The sequence below is a fragment of the Myripristis murdjan genome, chromosome 18, assembly GCF_902150065.1.
Source record: "Myripristis murdjan chromosome 18, fMyrMur1.1, whole genome shotgun sequence".
Classification (NCBI taxonomy): domain Eukaryota; kingdom Metazoa; phylum Chordata; class Actinopteri; order Holocentriformes; family Holocentridae; genus Myripristis; species Myripristis murdjan.
In genome coordinates, this window is record NC_043997.1 from 13,220,827 (window position 1) to 13,240,145 (window position 19,319).

Here is a 19,319-nt window from a genome sequence, read left to right on the forward strand (position 1 = left end):
AGAAAACCGAGCGCAAGCCTTGATTTGTGACTTTGAAGTTCATTTAATCATTTAATTATATTCCTCTCCTTCATCATTCACTCTTTTTTTTCCCCTTGTGCTTTCATGGAAGGCTTTTTTTTTATTCTTTCATGTAAAAATACACCTGTTTCATCAATGTAAATCACAAAATGAGGCTGAAATAGAAACGAACCCATCCCATCCTCCCTAATTTAGATTTGCTCAGTTCGTCCAAATGAAATTGTGGTTTAAGTTATAGCCACTTTACTGTCTAGAAGAAATGAGGCATCTGAAGTTAAGAGCAAAATGTAAACTGTATCTAAACAGCAGCAAGCAAGCAATCACTCCATCCGGAGAAAGCTGGACGATGTAAATAGCTTTTTTTTTTTAAAGTGATCACAGACCTGAGGGGGGGTTGTAAAAATGAACATCCAGTTTTCAGTTCATTGACGTACTTTGCATGATTTCTCGGTGTTGATTTTTTCCAGACTTGGATCTCGCTGCCATTTAGGGCAGGGCAAAAGGGACTAAATCAACTATCACAATTATTATTTTTTTTTTTTATTATTTTGAACATGTTGTATAAAGGACAACAGACAATGCAACAACAGGGCAACAGAAGAAAAGTACAAAAAAAAAAATAAATAAATTCAATGCTATTTCCTACCTGGCCAGCATATGTTCAAAAGGGAGTAGGAAGAAGTTAAAAACTTATAGGATCCTACCCCTTGAATTTGAATTTGACCGAATACCTTGATGTTGATATTGTAACAAATATGTAGGGACTGTTGGCGCTTTCATAAGATAGAGATTTTTGATAAACAGCCATTAGTGATGTGGATGTCATGACCAAGACAGTAGAGGCAAATAACAGAACAACAGTCTATTAGGTTCAGAAAATTGCCTCCCTTTACTGTAATGCAGCCTTTAAAACCAGGAAGAGACATCACTTTTGCCGTATCACCGTGTTATGATATCCAAAATCTACTCTCTTACGGCAGTGTCAGTGTAAAGTCAGTGGTGGTGACTTCACGTTGCCCCCCCCTCTGTGCCCTGCAGCTGTTGGAGCAGGCGCTGGTGATAGAGGAGCAGCTGCGGCGGGCCGCCTACCTGAACATGACGCAGGACCCCAGCCACCCGGCCATGGCGCTCAACGCCCGCTTCGCCGAGGTGGAGTGCCTGGCCGAGTCGCACCAGCACCTCAGCAAGGAGTCGCTCGCGGGCAACAAGCCGGCCAACGCCGTCCTGCACAAGGGTGAGGGACGGGTCGAGGGTGGGCAGGTTTTTTGGCGGGGCGATGCGTGCAACAATAATCCATGTCTAATCCCTCGTCTGTTTCTTTATCGGTAAATAATCAGCCGCACTTGGAAACGGCACTTTAGTGTGTTCCGGAAATATTTTTGGTGTTTTGATTTGCACTTTTTCGAGTTGTGGTACGCCTGCCGTGTATGTGTGTTGGTTGTGTGAAAGAGAGACAAACACACTGTGCCAGAAAAAGAGAGAGAGAGAGAGATTGGCAGACTGATAGAAGCACAAAGACGTTATCATGCAGAAAGGCAGAGAGAGATAGACATCTTCACACGTCTTGTGCGAGCCGAGGCTTTCCTGCAGCACAGACCGCATCGCCGTGCCAGGAGTTGATTTTTTTTTCACAAAGCCGCGCAGATAAGCTTACACCGTGTTCAGTGATAGCTCCAAACATTCCCTCACTTGCTCCCTGGCAAGTCTGTCCGTGTTTATATTGTTATTTCGAAAGGATAACTCGCTCGGTGCAATCCTGTACTTGTCTTGTACTTGTGCGCGTTTGCACTTAACGAGCGCTCGTAAACATTTTCAGCAATTTGAAAAGCTACCAGTGACTAATTGGATGCAGGGATGTGATGAGGAACATAAAAAGCCAGGATACAAAGGTGGAAAAACAGTAATTAAGTGTGAGAACTGAGTGAGAGTTGCGTTTTAAGCAAAGGGGGGGGGAAAGAAAAATCCATAAAAAAAGGAAGATTTATGTTTGCTGACAGATTATTGGTAAATCAGTGTTGGTCATAGCCGAGACGATTTAGGGCCCATTTCATAAAGCTTTCATACGGCTTCAAAGAAAAGAGAGATCTACAACTCCAACAGTCACGGTACACAGTCGTACAACTTTCACCATGAGCCACAACAATATTTAACCTTGGAAGGACGTTTTTAACTTTTTTTTTTTTTTTTTAGTAAACTTCCATTGAAGTTCACGAGCAGTCAAGCTCGCAAGATGAACCACCTCGCCGATCCTGTGTCAGCCCGGCGTCGAGGCTTTTTTTCCCATGCTCTCAGTGTTAATAAATGCACGCAGGCAAAACTGCTTCTTGCACTTATCGACCCCGAGCGTTGAATGAAGTGATGGTACCTGGGTAATCTGACCACCCTGCTATGACTTTTACTCGGGGATTTCATAGTGAAAGTGAAAGTTTTAAGATCCCTGCAGGGCTATGAGGTCAGAATTATTAGCATGAATCAATGAAAGTATCAGAATCTTATTAATAGTCGCAGTTGAGTTGAGACGGGAAAAGCCGAGAAATTTTATGCGACGGAGGATGTCCCGTGTCCATCGAAGGCTAACGAGTGTTGTTGTTGCTGCTGTTGTTGTGTGTGTTTGTTGTCGTTGTGCTGTCAGTGTTGAACCAGCTGGAGGAGCTGCTGAGCGACATGAAGGCCGACGTGACCCGGCTACCGGCCACGCTGTCCCGAGTGCCGCCCATCGCCGCCCGCCTGCAGATGTCCGAGAGGAGCATCCTCAGCCGACTGGCCAGCAAGGGCACCGAGACGCACACACCCCCGGTTAGCAGGCTGTTTTAAACACCACACACACACACACACATAGACACACACACTGCCAGGCTCACAAGCTGAAACCTGCTCGAGCTAGCTGCACTCAGTGGAAAAATAATGGATGGATGCAAGCCAACGTAAATACATTTCCCATTATCTTGTCACCCACCTGTGCATTTGCTCCCTGCAACTGCTTAGCCAGCTGACATGTACTCGGCTTATATAAATCAAACCTAATTTGTAATTTATTTGATTTACATTAAGTATTTTAACCTCTTCGTCTCTGCCAATGCCATCAGTGTGTTCATTATAACCAATCCATGCTTTGTTCAAACCCACAGAACCTTTTTTTTAAATTGTAGAGGAGATGCCAAGGTTTCCAAAGACACCAAACATGTCCGGCTGAATGACAGAGAAATATGTAAAAAAAAAAAAAAAAAAAAATGATGCTCAGGACATGTAGATATTTTCTATTTGATGTAACGCTGCAGCCATAAAACAAAGGCCTCTTGGATTTGAATAATTCACATAATGATGAAGCCACTGAGGGAGAGATGTAAGAGTTCGAGGGGTTAAATATCACATTTCAGATGAAAATCCTTCAATAATAATCCCGTCTTCTCGCTGGTGAGCAAAAAAAAAATCAACAACAACCAAACGTTCCAACTCTCTCCCCCCCCTCCCGTGCAGCCCATCCCGCCGGGACCCTACGCCACCCCTCAGAACTACGGCGCCCCCTTCACCCCCGCCCCCCCGAGCGCCCTGCACATGGGAGGGGCCAACTACAGTCAGATGCCCCCCGGATCCTTCATATCAGGTCAGTGTGCGAGGCGCCAACTCACAGTGACAGCCTCTCCGAAAAAAAAAAAAAAAAAAAAAAAAAAACATGGACGGAAGGCCGGCCAGAGTATTTTGGTTGAAATGTTTTTCTAGTCTGCTATCAGCGAGCAATCAGCGAATGCAAAGTGAGGTGCAGTGAGGACATGAAAAACAAATTTTGTGTGTGTGTGTGTGTTTGAGAGAGCGAGAGAGAGAGAGAGAGAGGCAGAATGAGGTGCATGTGCCACTATGAGAAAGTGCTTTCAGTGAAATATAGCAAATATTTCAATTTGTAGATGGATAGGCAACAACTATTATTAGTTTACTGTGTTCTGGGTAACCCACTGGACAGCGCACGAGTGGGTTTGATCTTTATCAAGCATGGCAAGCTGACGATTTAGAAATCTTGGGGCTTGATTGCTTTGGCAACTTGTGCTGATGATGGACAAAACCAGTCCAAATTTTGTTCCCATTTAAAGATCTCCTCCGAGGAGCTCCTTCTTTATATGGTCATTTTGTCATGGAAACATTCAGCCAAGAAAATAAAAGATTGTTTGGGCTTTATCAGAGGGAGTGCTGACTCTCAGAATCAGGGGGATATTTCAGGAGAATTTCTATGCATTGTAGTCAAAATAGTGTGTGTGTGAGAGAGAGAGAGGCTCTTTGGCGCGGTGACAGAATTACAGCGCTGAGTGCTTTGAAATTTAACCCTTAAAGTTCAACTTTCATATGTGCACCAGGGGACTCTATCAGCTTATGAAGTAGCCCTGTTTTTAAGGACTTAATATAGTAAAGAATACACACCTAAGCTCCTTAAGCAGCCTAGTTGTGAAACCCTCAAAAACCCAGAGAGGAGCTGATATCTGAAAAAAACATCTGCAGCAGACTTTCTGATGTGGCTGCCAGTAAGACACCTGAAATAGACATTACCAAAAATCAAACATAAAATGTGCCATAGGGCTATATTAAGGCATTTTCATCTCTTAACATGTCTAACCTCAAAACCTCAATACTCTGCTCAGCAGTAATGACACATTGTGCAACAATAAGGCTCAGTCTGGAGCGCTATCAAAAACCGTCGGATGGGTATTTTCTTTTTTTGAGCGTGTTTATTTTCCCTGGTGAAGTCCTATTGTAGCATTCATTACTTATTAAGTTAAGCGCTTTTTAATTAAAATCTTCGAATCCATCCATTTTGTTTTGGCCCGCTGTCCGACTCTCCTAGTCTGCAATCTGTCAGAGCTCACTGGCAGTTTGTGAATTTATTTTCTCATAATTAGTTTGGTAACAGCATATGTTCACCAGACACACTCTCCACTCTGCATGTGTATTCCTGTTCGGAGACGTTTAGATAGCAGAGATGTGGCAGAGATAACTGGTAAAACCTGATATTCCCCACTGGTATTGCTCTGAAAACCACAACACCCAGCTCTCTCAGTCTTGCATCTGCCTCGTACTTAGTACATCTTGATTTATGTAATTGTAAACCGAAACATCTGTCAAAGGCATTGCATTTTAGGGAGCTCGGGCCTTTGCCTGAAAATGTCATTATGCCGAGTCTGTCTGTATCTGGCCATGCCAAGAAAACATTCGGACCAGAGGACTTTGTACCAAGGTATTTTGAGAGGGACAGAGACCGCAGAGGAGCTCGGTTGTGTAAACGTCGTGTTGCGACTTGTGAACTGGCCGAGGGCTGGGCTGAGCGCTCGCGTTCAGAAATAGTTTGCGCGCAAGTTGTGTTGCGCCGTGGGTGTTGTGGGGGCCTCGCTGCGCTGCGGTGAGCTGCGAGCACAGCTGAGCGAAAGGCAGTCTGAACACACTGAACTCTGGCAGGGCACGGCTATTCAGCAAATGGGGCCACATTTGTGGTCTTGATTGGGGTCGCAGTGGCTGCTGACCTTTTTAGACTCCGCCAGGGAGCGAAGGGGAGGGAGAGAGAGAGGGAGAGAGAAATGGGCAGAGTTAAAACAACAAGATCCTCTGATTTTGTGACCTCCTCGCCTCTCTCCATCAAACGGCCTCTCCTGAGACAAGCTCCCATCTCTCCCCCACTTCTGAGTACACAAAACATGTCCAAAAATACACAAGCCTGCCATGGCACTTTTGAACTACAGATACTTAAAGCTGCACTCTATGAACTTGGACAGAGTGATACATTAGATGTTCAAACAAAGATTTTTTTAACCACTGGGGTAGGAATGAATGACTAAAAAAAAAAAATCATGTAGCAGTTTGACAGATATTGCTACTGCGTTACCAGTAGTGGGAGTCTGCACACTGAATTAAAAATTACTTTACATCTTTTCATTGTTATTAACTGTCCAGCATCTGAGTATCTAGATGGGATATGTCCTCGTTTTTGTTGTTTGAACACTAGTTGATGCATTATCATTTTCATTTTCATGAGAAAAGTATTAAAATTTTGATGATGTGATTTTTGCTGTATGGGGTCTGTGCCACACAAACATGCTTCTTATGTCTGGAGAATAACATCTGTATGCCAGAGCATCTCTGTAGCACCACAGGACTTCATTTATAATATTCTGTCACACATTTTACCTTTATCAAAAAATTACAGCTCACACAGTTTGGATATTGCACTTTGCCATTTTGTGATTTCGATAATATTTCAGTTACATGTCGGTGTACAGAGTCAACACATATCCAGAGGTGATATCTTGACATTGACTCATTGAGGGAAACCAGTTTCTGAAGTGCCGTCCCGATGAAGCCTCTTCACTGTAGAGCTACACATAGAAGGAGCATCAGCACTAAAAGGAGTCCCACATGATAGACACTATTTCCTCCTGTAGGAGCGTAGTGAATAGGGAGATCGGCCTTCAACCGGAGTACGCAGAGGGTTCAACCCCCCCATGTCGGCAAGCACCCACCCTGCTGAAGTGTCTTTGAGCAGGACACTGAACCCTTACCAGCTCCAGAGGCGCTGCTCTGCAGCTGACCCTCCACTCTGACCCTCCCTGTGGAGGAGGGAGGCAAACAAAAAGAGAATTCCCTACGGGGACCAGTAAAGTATCACATTATCCTGCTCCCTCCCCGAGTCTCCACTACAGTCTGCCGCTTGTCTGCCCCCACAGAAGCCGCTGCCGCTGCTGGGGCCACCGGGGGAGCTGCTGGGGGAGCTGCAGGAGGGCCTACCGCTGCTGGGGTCTGCCAGAAGACCAAGGAGCACGATGTGATGCAGCGGCAGCGTGTGGTGGACCTGTGGAAGGACGGGAAGTCAGAGGGGGCCATCGGGCAGGAGCTGAGGATGCCCAAGTCCACGGTGCACAGCATCATCGTCAAGTACCGCCTCAGCAACACGGTGGAGAACCTGCCGCGCAACGGTCGACCGAAGAAACCCTGAGGGGGGAGCAGAGATGGATGGACAGATGGGGAAAACGAAGAAGGGGAGAGAGGACAAACCAGCTGAATAAAACATACACAGGGTTGGAATGCAAAAACAATTGAAAGATTGGAGACTGAAGCAGACAAGACCGAAGCCAAAGGGAACGGAAAAGATGTTTTCGACAAAAACACGAATGTCTGAGGGGGAAGCGAGGCGAGAGAAGCACCCAGGACACGTCGGACTCTGCGGAAAACAGATACTGCTGGAATGTGAAGAAGACAGAGAGACACTGAGAGACATAATCCGAGCAGGCAGGAGCGGCATCGTTTGTAGAGGCGAAGCTTGTCGGACGGATTGAAGGAGGAGAGGAGAGGAGGAGAGGAGAGGCTTGAAAAGCGAAGCGGGGTGGCGGCACTTTGATCCATAAATGAAAACAAGCAATCAACCGGAGTGAGTTGGCGGGGGGGGGTCCAAGAAAAGGAGGGAGAGGTGAAAAGCCCGAGTTCTTAGATCAAACACTAATGATGCGTGGGGAGAAAATGAGACAGAGTTGGAAGGACAGAGAGGGAGAGAGAGAGAGAGAGAGAAAAAAGAGGGATGACCTCCCCGGCGCAAACAAATACTTGAGCACAAAGAGAAGCAGAGAGAGCGCTACTGAAAAAGGCCCAAAAATCTGACTTACTGAGGGAAAGATGTTGGCTGGATGTGGCCTGAGAGAGAGAGAGAGAGAGCAGGGGAGAGCAGAGGGAAAAGAGAGTATGTTAATGCAATCAAGGGGAAACGTTTTCAAGAATTCAGATATGAGGCTTGACAAAGAGGAAAATGCAAAGAAGGAGGATTTTTTTTTTTCCTTCTCATTCCCGCTTTTACCCATCAGACAAATTTCTTGACATTCTTTTTCTGTCTCCGAAAAAGATTTCCCCTCGGATCAATTCTTTATCTGCCCGCCGGCTGAACAAGCCTGTCGCCTTGCTCCGACCCTGTACTCCCTCATTCCTCCACAGCCCTCCGCTCCTCCTCCTCCTTCTCCTCCTCCTCCTCCTCCTCCTTCTCCTCCTTCTCTGCTGCTCTCCCTCTTTCTCTCTCCCTCACACACACACACACACACACTCTGGACCTCACACACAACCTGAAAAACCTGCAAAGACTTTAATTTATCTGCTCAGCACAAGCAGCTGAAGTCCAAACTCGAGCTGAAAGGGGGACGATCTTGGATTGTCTCCCTTCAGCTGAGAGGAAAGAAAGAAAGAAAGAAAGAAAAAGAAAAGGCTTGTCTGATATAAATATTACTTCCCATGGACTCTTTTGCCCTGGCATTCCAAAGTGTAATGAAGCATAATTCTAGAAAACCAGGGCTGTTTTTTTTTTTTTTTGTTCTACGCTGCCTTTGTTCAACTTAACCAATCAGTAGCAGTGAGAACGGCTGATGTGATGGGCTAACGTTGAGATATGTACTGTACTACGAAGCATATTCACTGTAGCACCTTTTTGTGGGGGTCACTTAAAGGGGAATATCACTCCACTGAAGAATTTACATGTGCTGCTTTTATGACCGATTATAGCAAAATCAGTATTTATGAGCGCTCGAGGCTCCTCTTCCTCAAAGCTCGCGAAGCAAAAACTGCCGTTTGTCATGTCACACCGATGTGCTGAAAGTGGAAGGCTCACTTTGAAGCCTCGTTCGATGTGTGTGTGTTTTTTTTTTTTTTTTTTTTTTTTCTTTTTCCTCTTCTTCTGAAATTTAATGTTCTTACTTCAGCTTTATATTATGGCAGCGCTAGGGGGTTCCAAGCTGGAAAATGTTCCCTGATCCCCAGAAAATAAAACACTCTGGATACTGTCATGGTTTTTCCAGCGCTTTCGAAGCGGAGCTGTACATCAGTGTGACATTCCAGAAAAGGAGGCCGGAGACACTCCTCTGCCTTGTTTCTGGAATGATCCGCTCAAATACAATCCGAGCTTTTCTAGGACACACGAGTTGTGTCTCCAAGCTGAAATGCAGTGCTATTTCCCTTTAAGTTTGATATATGTAAAGGGAGGGAATGTGGGGAAGTTGCGCGGCCTGCAATGACAGTGTATGAGTGTGTAGGGCTTGTGTGTGTGTGTGTGTGTGTGTGTGTCGATGTGTGTGTAAATGTGATCTCGTGTACATGTGTATACACTAAGTGTGGTAGCACTGCCGTTTCATGCAGCAACACAACACGGCTCGTGAATCAACTTACACGTCCTGATGAATTCACCAAACATGCAACAGTAGAGTGCATTCAAGGTTATCTGCACACACACACACACACACACTCAAACACACACTTCGACTTAGCATCTGTGGTGCATATGCTCACACTTTTACTTGCATGGACAGTCATGCAAATCACTTTATGGCAAAACCTCTTAACTCTTGTTTTGGTGATTTTCTTGAAAGATTTCGTGGTCCCCTGTGAGTTGAGAAAATTGCACGACACTTATGAAATTCTCCCAAAATCCAAGTGGATAAAGTCACAAATGGATGTCGCTCAGTATTTTTTTTTTTTTTTTTGCATTTTGGACATGTGAGGCTTTCACCAACAGAAATGTTTTTTGCCTAAATACACTCGCTCAGAGCTGTTGTGATCAGTGCAGCAGCCAAAAAAAAAAAAAAAAAAATTCTACATTACTTGCCAAGATGGCGGCTTGCACTACGTCTAAATAATAGACAGGGCCTACAATAGGAGAGACACGGGCCAACACTTTGGTCTCAAATAGTTTTCATTGCCTTTGTCTTATTTTTTCACATTTCAGATTCATAATCCATCACCCATACTTCCTCATAGGTTACACTAGAAGGATACATCGATTTCAAACTTGTAATACATCTCATAGATATATACAGCAGGTGCCAAAAGTGGCAACTAAATGTTTCATCATCTATAAAAAACTAAAATTATATTCCTCAAGTAAGATTACATTTTTTTCTAGTAAGTTAAAAAAAATAAAGTTTTGTTAGTGTTGACGGAAAGCCAAATTTTCTCAATATTTGGTGTCCATCGTTTGCTGAACTCACCGCCTGCAGTCTGTTTGGCATCGATTCCTCAAGTTTTTGCAGAATTTGAGAATCCGAATGTCTTCAGTTTCCTTCCGGGGCGTCCCACCGAGAGTCTCGTGATGTTCTAGTGTATCTCACCTTTTTTTTTTTTTTTTTTTTTTTTTTTTTTGGCTGCACCGAAAGGCGCTGAGTGGGGTTCAGGTCCGGTGACTGTGGAAGGAGAGCCATGCGAGTCAGCACTCCTCGCTCTTCCTTGGACCGCTGATAGGCCTGGCACGGCCTCGGTGGAGGTTTAAGGTCGTTGTCCTGCTGGAAAACGAATCCCCGTCCAAACAACTTTAACCCAGATGGGATGGCATTCCTCTGCAGGATGGAGTGGTGCTTCTCGTCGGTCAGCGTGTGCAGCCGATCCTGGTTGTAGGTTTTATGCACTGCTGCTGCATTAACCTCTCATGCAGCCGTCTCCTCATATACACTCTCCGGTTACAGCCATAAAATTCAAACTTTGATTCGTATGTAAACAAGACTTTTCCTCGGGTCTTCCAAGCAGTGAAATTTTGGTATTGTTTGACTCACGCAAAAAACATCCAGGCTTGTTTTGTCGTTGAAGACGTGGTTTGGAAGCGGCTACTCTCACATTAAGGCCGCAGCTTGCCAATCATATTTTGACTTTCACTAACTGGAGCAGGGCGTTTTTTTGTTTAGTTGGTTTTGTATCTTGGATGCAGTTGTTGCTCTGTCTCATAAAGATGTTCGCCGGCTATGCTGGTTGTCGGATTGTGTGGGCACTTGAGGTCTGCCCGGTCCTGCTGCAGATGGTAAAAATCTCTTCAACGCTCGTTATGTGGACCTCATAGAAACGTACACTTTGGCCACAAGTTGGCGCTGAAACCGTCTCTCATTCACTTTCTCACACTGTGTATTTATAGCACACATTTGTTGATATTTGTGTGCTCTTTTGCGATTCCATCCCACCATGCACACTTAAAAATTTATGCACCTACAGAGCAAAAAAAAAATGAATATTCACTGTTCGGTTTTCTAAATTCCCCCAGACCCTCATGCCCACTTAAAACTGAATCCTCAGACTAGTTACCCAATTTTGATTTTTCTAAAATAAATATTTTTAAAAGTGCAAAATTGCCAAGGATCAGTTGAAGTGAGACTGTGTAGCCTCAGCTGACAGAGAGGAGCCTGTGACCTCCAGGTCCAGTGGGTAAACAGCAGCTTTGGGTGGTTATGGGACAGCAAAACTAAGTCATAAATAATGGCAGACATGTTGCACGCTGAATAGATTAGAATAAAAACAGTATAAAGCACCATGCAGAGGAATGGCCTCTGATAAATGAGCTCAACAGGTTCATGCAGGTGCAGGTGTGTGTTTCACTGAAACTATCACAAGTGTATGGCTGTGGGTGGACGAGTTGCTAAAGCGAGTCACACATCACTAACAAGCATGTAGTTTTTTTTTTTTTTTTTTTTTTCTTGAAATCAAGACTGAACTGTCAACTCACCGTTTCCATCTTCAGTCCGACACTCTGCCTCCAGTCTAATCGGTTTCCATGGCGAGGGGGATTCAGTTTTCCCCAGCCAATCACCAGAGACCGCAGTATCTGCTTGGACCTAAAAGTCATTTCATGTCCACACTGATGCGTTGCCATGCCAACATACTGATCTTGTCTTGTCTCAGGAGGTTAAAAACTACAATGTCGAGTGATATTGAGAAGACATGCCATCTTTGTAAGATAGATTTTTTTAACCAAGGTGCTATTTTATCATCCGTTCTGTCATGTATAACTTGATTATGTCAGCAACGTAATCTTTAGCGTGTTTCAACCGAGAAATCACAGTTGAATTGAGCAACACCAGACCTGCAGTCACTCGAAACTCTCTGAAGTGAACCATGAAGATTCAACCGTAAAGTTACTTGCTTGTTCCATATTTTGTCGTCATTTGAGGCTAAGCTGTCCTCGCTTCAGTCAACCCTCGGCAATTACACATAATGCACCTTTAATTAAGAAACATCCCATGTTGATATTCAGCTTTGTCGCAACGTTGTATCCACATAACGCTGATACAAAGTCAGCTGATGGGATACTGATGCTGAAGTGGAGTGTTTACGTTGGACAGGTTGATCTGAAGTCAAGCAAACACTCGGTTGTAACAGTAAGTGGAAATTAAGTTGCGTATTTACAGTCCAAATAAAGCGGGACCGTATATGTTGGATTTTGATAAATGGTGAAAACAAACAGCTCTCGGTCACGGACCCGAGCGTTTTCGCGAGCCGCCAAGAGTTTATCGCGCTGCGAAAACACACAAAGTCAGCCGGTTTCCTCCGACGGCTGGAATGCGCGGAGAGCTGCCAGCGACTTTTCACCGGCTTTTCTGTCAGGAGCCGTGACGGGACTTTGCATGAAATTCCTTCTTATAGCCGCTGCTACTATGAAAGCTGCAGGCGGAGCGGGGTGCATGCAACAGGAGAGGAGGAGGAGGAGGAGGAGGAGGAGTGGAGGGTGGGGAGAGGTGAAGTATTGCAGAAGCAGAGGAGAGAACGAGCGGTGTGTGTGTGTGTGTGTGGGGGGGGGGGGGGTGTTAAATTTGAGTGAAGTGTATGGTTTTGGAGATCACAGAACGAGGCACTTATCAGCTTGTAATACGAGCGCTTGATTGCATTCCTCCTTCCATTTTATCTTCACAGCTCCTTTACCTTATATGCCTTTTTCCCATTTTTTTTTTCATTCGGGAGTGCTGTGTCCTCATTCCTCCTGTCTCTCTCTCTCTCTCTCTCTCTCTCTCTCTCTCTCTCTCTCTCTCTCTCTCTCTCTCTCTCTCTCTCATTTTGCCGTCACCCCAAATTTCTCCGACTCTTTCACCGACTCTATTTGTGCTGTGTCTTATCAGATTGGGTCCGTCCCCCCCAACTCTTACTGTCTCCCTCTCTCTCTCTCTCTCTCTCTCTCTCTCTCTTCTTTCTCTTTCTTTCCCCATCCCCTGTTTTGGCCTCCACTGGCCAGATGCCATAAGTTTTCCCATAAGTGGTCCCCCTTCTCTGGCTCTCCACACACACACACACACACACACACACACACACACACAGACTTGGAGCAGTGGAAGCCACCCGTTACCCCCCTCAATCCCGCTCCACGCTGCTTATCACAGCTTTGATCTACACGGGGGTATTATGACAGTTTATCTTTCTCCGGGGCGCGAGTGAGAGAAGCGCGCTGTTCGTCTCCGGCTATTCCTGGCTTTGTTTTTGGAAGGAGCGCTGCCCTCGTAGTTTCACTCCCCTGAGTAACTTCATGATAACACACAAATGTGGGAAGGACCAATCCTTAATATAGCTTCGTAGAAAGAGGTTCGTGTTTGTGTGTGTGTGCCTGTGTGTGTGTGTGTGTGTATGTTTATGTGTCTGTGTCTGAATTTGTGTAAACCCTGAGTCTGTGTCTGACCATGCTGTGGTGTTTGAGTGTGTGTGAGTGTGTGCGTGTGTGAGTGTGAGTGTGTTTATACTCATCGCCAGCCCCACTTCCTCCAAGTCAACAGTTATGCATTCTGGGGGTTTTATCATTCTTGTAAACATGGTATATGTAATATGATATGATATTGATATTCTGTAATGTACTGTATTATGCAAGTTTGCTCATTAAAAAGGTTATTGAAGTACTTGGTAGCAGAGGCCTGTATGGATTTGTTAGTAAATTCAAGACAATGGAAAAAAATCATGTGTTTTTTTCCTGATTTTTTTTTTTTTTTTTAAATAATTCTAATATATATCATTGTCAAATCAGTTGTGAGACTTTGGTGTAATTGCTGTGAGTTATGAGAGCATGGTTGAGGTGATTGGTAGCATCTAGAGCTGAAATGATTAATAGATTGACAGAAAATGATTCGATTTTGATTCTAATGATTCATCGTTGAATCATGTCACTTACCAAGTACAAATTCCAAATATTTGCTGATTCCATAATCTCTAAGATGCCGAAATTTGCTGACTTTTCCCTGCTCACATCAGTATCAAATTAATTTTTTTTGTCTGCTGGTCAGACTGAAGCCCGGTTTGCACGGGACCTGGATGTGATTCAGAAATGACCCCCACACACACGCACACACATCTGTGTTTCATGCGGCACATTCACACAGGATGAGCAAAGTCTAGATATTTATGAAAGATAGAAAAATGTTCCTTACCATGTTATCCATGTACAGCTGGGTCTCCATGCTGTATAGCGAGATGAACCTCCTGAATTTGCACCCAAAATGCAGTTAAAACTTTCTTTTATAATTTCCACCGAAGAAGATGCTCCTTGCCCCCCACCCCTCTGCAAACTGAGGCTCCATTCGCACCGGAAGAACAGCGCCCTCTTCCTGTTTTGTGCTGTAAAAGTGCAGCAGTTTTCCCGTGAATTGCGGCCACGTGGCTCACAGTGTAAACTGCCGTCTAGACGACAGCAGAGGCTGTGGTCTTGTTTTGTTTACGGTAATGACTGCCGCACTAATGACTCATCACCATGTGGTCATGATTTATTGATGTTAAAATGCCACATGTGGCACCTTTAACTCAGTCGGTGTGCTTCAGGTTTTACACATGGACATCTTTACCTAAAACGTGCTCATTTGGAAACATAAAGACATTTAATCAAAGGACAATTATTTAATTTGCATGTGGATGTCTGGGTGCACACAGAATTGTATTTTAAATTCTAGTGGCATCCCAAGGTTTCCAGAGATGCCCTGCTGAAAGCAATCAATCAATCAATGAGACTTTATTTATATAGCATTTTTCATACAAATACATGTAACACAATGTGCTGCTCAGTAAAACAATATAAACATATCCTGAGGAAACGCTATCATAAATCTTGTCAATTGGCAATGAGGAAACACCAAAGGCAGGATTAAAACCAATAACAAATAGATAAAACTCAAAATAGCAAAATAAAAGTGGGAATAAAATGAACACGGTATGAAAAAGGAGAAAATAATCAAACCAAATGAATAAAAAACTGCACATACAAAGTGCAAACAGGACATTAAAAGTTAATGCATGCTTAAGAGTGCAAAAAAAAAAAAAAAAATTACTAAAAGAGAGGATATGAAAATAAAAGGATGGACCAAGAGGGCAAACAGGCTAACATACTTGAATAAATATATAAATATATAACAAATTCAATTAAAAGCCAGGCTAATTAAGTAGGTCTTTGCTTTTAAAAATATCAGCATTGCAGGGAAATGTGTATAAAATGATGCACGGGGTATTTTCTGTTTGCTGTGACAGTGGGATCTTGGGTTTGGGTATTCCCCTCGGTGTAAGTGTGATGTGTGAAGCAGCCAGCAGATACAGAATTTGTACGTGACACAGTTGTAGAAAGTGTTTCTTCCGACTTTGTAGCTGCCTCAGGGGAAATCGGAGTTCCTCTTTCCAGTCTCGTGACGTCGGACTGACCCAAACTCTGCTGTGTGTCTCTCTCTCTCTCCCCCCCCCTGCAGTGCTCAACGGGCCGCCCATGTCTGTCAAGAAGGAGCGGGAGGCCGAGCTGCTCCTGAGCCGGCGAGAGCAGCGCAGCGGAGAGGTCATCTGCATCGACGACTAAACTCACACACACACTAGCGCACACACAGACACACACACAGACACACACACACACGCAGAGAAACCCGTTCACTGAAAAGCGCGTTCTTACCTTTCTCACTGTACAGAACCTGAAAATGCTCTTAAACCGCATCATTTCATCCCGAATCCAGTATTAAAACTGTAATTGACTGACTGAGAGTTTGTCTATTTACCTATTAGTGATTGTAGTCGCTCCAATTGATGCACACACACACGCACACACACATACATGCACGCACGCACGCACGCACGCACGCACAGCTGTAGATGTCACTGCTAGACCTTCCCTCTAAAATAATTCCTCTGAAATATTGCTCTGCTGACTGGTACTCCTCAAAACTTACAGTCTCACACACACATGCACATTAACACACACACACACACACACACACACACACACAGTTCATATTGTCGCATAACTTCTTGTAATCTTCTCTCATCTGCCTCAAACCACTATACACCTCATGAATGGCCTACTCACACAGGCCTCCTCTTCTAGCAATGCTTCTAACCTCACACATGCAGGCATACACACGCACACACACACACACACACACACACATACACACACACACAAAATGCTCGCAGAACCTCAACTCTAGACCCTTTTAAAGACCATGACTTAGTCATTTTTGCCCCATCCGCTGTTCCGCCCCGCCCCCAGTGCCCCAGATCCCGACAGGAAGCTGCATGTGAAGCTGCGTTAAACCCGTTTTCCACTCGACACCGCCACTCCCCATCTCCAGTCCATCCTCTGAAGCATGCTCTGATCACGATAATGCTGTCCTCACGGAAAGAAAGAAAGAAAGAAAGAAAGAAAGAAAGAAAACACAAACTCTTGGTATGAAGCCGTGCCGGCGGTCGTTTTAACGCTCTTCCTCCGAGAGGCTGAAACCCGGAGGCGGACGCTCCAAGCGCAGCTCAAGCTTTCCCGCCCCTTTCCTTTGGTGTTTCGATGGTACAACGCAGGAAACCAAGCGCATTCGGGGCTCGTCCCGCCACGATGAGGTAGTTGCCCCTTCCCCGTCCCCCTCTCCTCCACCTCCACCCCCACCCGATGGCGACGGAAGCGGCTGGTTATAGTTTATGTACAGAGCTTTGAGGTATTTTTTGGGGAGGCCGAGCCGAGCCGAGCGGCGCGACACGACGTGCGTTCCCGGGAAAACAGCGGCGCTATTTCTCGGAAAACCTCCCATGAATGTTTGTAACCTTTCATAAGCAAGTCAGTGTTATTATTAAAGCCTATCGATCACCCCGAAACACTCCACTTGATATCCCTCCCCCCACCCTCTCTCTCGCTCTCCTTTTCCAATCAAGTCTTTTTTCCTGTTTTTCCAGTTTTTTTCCCTCCTCCAAGTTTCTATTTCTTTCTACGACTTCTGTGATATACTTTGCATATTTAAACAGCTCATACGTGTTCTCTCTCTCTCTCTCTTTCTCTCTCTCTCTCGTTCTCTCTCTCTCTCTCTTGTGTTTTTACTCTCGCGACTATGATTATGAGTATTGTTGTCGTTGATGTTGCTAATTGTCCTCGCTGTTACTATTTGAGAAAGAGCTTCTACCAAAAGAGACATTTTTTTAACAGAAACTATGAAAAACGATGCCGCACGTGCGACACACGGTGCACCTCTTTGCCATGTTTCCTATGATTACGAGAGAAAACAAACGAAGAAGTTGAGCTAACTTCAGAAGTAGATATAACACGAGAAAACAACTCATCAACTTTCTTGCTTACATTTTAGATTTGGGGCTTGCAAATGACATATACATATATAGTAAATAGGCCATATGTAACCCTAAATGCTTTTATGAGCAACTTGAAAATGCATACTATCTAATCCCAGTAAAATACGTAATTATCGTCTGGAAAGTCAGAGGTCAGCAGTAGAATTGAGTCCATTTTATAACCTTTATCATTAAAATACGCCTTAATAAACATAGCTGAACAAATGTAAAGTCATAAAACAATTAAGAACCTGATGTCAACCTGTAAATGCTAGTCAGATTAATCCACTTTAAGTTTAGGGCTGAGCATTTTTCTTTTAAAAAAAACAAACAAACAAACATAAAAACGATAGCTAGGAGTTCATTTATTCCATAAATCCTGGACATTTTACGCTCATCTACCAAGAAGACAGTCCATTTTGCAGATTATGTTTCATACGAGAGTTTTGCAACCCCTTAGCTAAAATGTTACTAAAACAAGCACTTATGTTTTTGTTTTTTTTTTTCCACTTTTACTTTGTCCTCTTTTTTTTTTTTTCTTCCCCAGAATTTTGTGTTTATTTCTGGGTATCGTGTGTCACTGTGTATGTAGTGGTGCCAATCAAACGATGAGTGGCAGTGAAAACATGTCAATGATGACGCATCTCTTTATTTTATTTTTTCTTTTTTTTTTTCTTTTTTTTTTGTTTGTAATAAAATTGAATGAAATGAAAATAGAAATGTGTGGATTTTTTTAAAGTAAGTAATTGCATCTATAGGATTATTAATTGAATTATTGTGCTTTTTTATAATGAATGCAATATCACACATTAAACACAATCAGTTATATTATTATATTATGTACATTTGTGGCTCTACATTTCAAAGACATTTTTTTTTTTTTTAAATCAACACTAAATCAGTCACAGTATGCTCTGTTATCACCTCAAGCCAAAACACCGTGGGAAAATATATTAATAATGCATTATAGCTGCTAAATGAGCCAATAAACCAGATGAATACATGCATAAATAGTCACAGAGAATAGAAGATGGGGTGGTTTTACTGCAGTAGATTCATGAGCATTGCTCAAGAAAAAAGTCAAGTGGCGGTGAAGTCATGGGTGATGAATGTAAAGAGAAGCATTAAAGCTTGAATTTAAAGATGAGCCATTTTCCCACACAGTACATATATCTATATCTATATCTAGTATATACTCAGTGTCCACTTTATCAGCTCCACCTGTACAATCTCATGCAGTTCAGTGCAACAGCTCCCCCATAAATTCTACCTTTTAAGTTTATAATGTTCAGTTTGTGTTGACATTGTGGAGAATGTGTAAAGTTAATTATATGTTAATTATTGAGGTTGTAGTTGACAAAGGTCTTGTACTGAACTACATTATACTGAGAGGTGTTTCTACTTTTTTGTCCTCTCTTATTTATATACAATGAGGGGGACAGAATAGTGGAAACACCTCTCAATAAAATGCAGTCCAGTACAACAGCACCATTATATGAGCTCAACGCCAAACATAGAACTGAATGAACACCTCTATTACTGTGACAAACAGAAAACCTGAGCATTATAGGCAGCAGGAAAGTATTATCTATAGATATAGATATAGATATAGATAGATATAAACAGTATATTCTTTAGTGGCTTAATGTTGCTGGTTTTTGTGATCACTGTGCTCTTCTGAACCCGGCAAATGTTCGTGGGAGGCTGTGGGAGCCGTGCAGTGATTCAAATTCTCCTCTTCCCAGGCCTCATCACACCTCTCCCTCCCACTCACACACACACACACACACACACACACGCGCATACACACAGTCCTTGAGAAGCAGAGGATCTCTGAGTCCGATGACACACATGGCTGGTGATTCATGATGACTGAAGGTGAAGAGTCATGCTGCAGAGCTTGCTCAGCTCACTTTATTAAGACCAAATTGACACCAGAGAAGAAAAACGGGACATTCTTCATTATTTACCAGTGGCCCGGTGCT

At 43.7% G+C, this 19,319-nt stretch overlaps 1 protein-coding gene across 4 annotated transcripts in view; it reads left to right on the forward strand.

Moving 5' to 3' along the window:
* The window catches only part of chd3 (chromodomain helicase DNA binding protein 3), a 52,111-nt gene extending 34,460 nt beyond the window's left edge, over nt 1-17,651 (forward strand). For 3 of the 4 annotated variants that reach the window (XM_030076096.1, XM_030076098.1, XM_030076097.1), the window contains exons 37-40: nt 1,060-1,255; nt 2,654-2,817; nt 3,499-3,625; nt 6,723-7,987. In XM_030076096.1, coding sequence (XP_029931956.1) covers nt 1,060-1,255; nt 2,654-2,817; nt 3,499-3,625; nt 6,723-6,991 — 756 coding nt within the window. In that variant the 3' untranslated portion in view covers nt 6,992-7,987. Of the gene's footprint in view, nt 1-1,059; nt 1,256-2,653; nt 2,818-3,498; nt 3,626-6,722; nt 7,988-15,485 lie in introns of those variants that run through there. The other variant, XM_030076099.1, reaches the window with a different exon arrangement.
* The last annotated feature ends 1,668 nt before the right edge of the window (nt 17,652-19,319 follow it).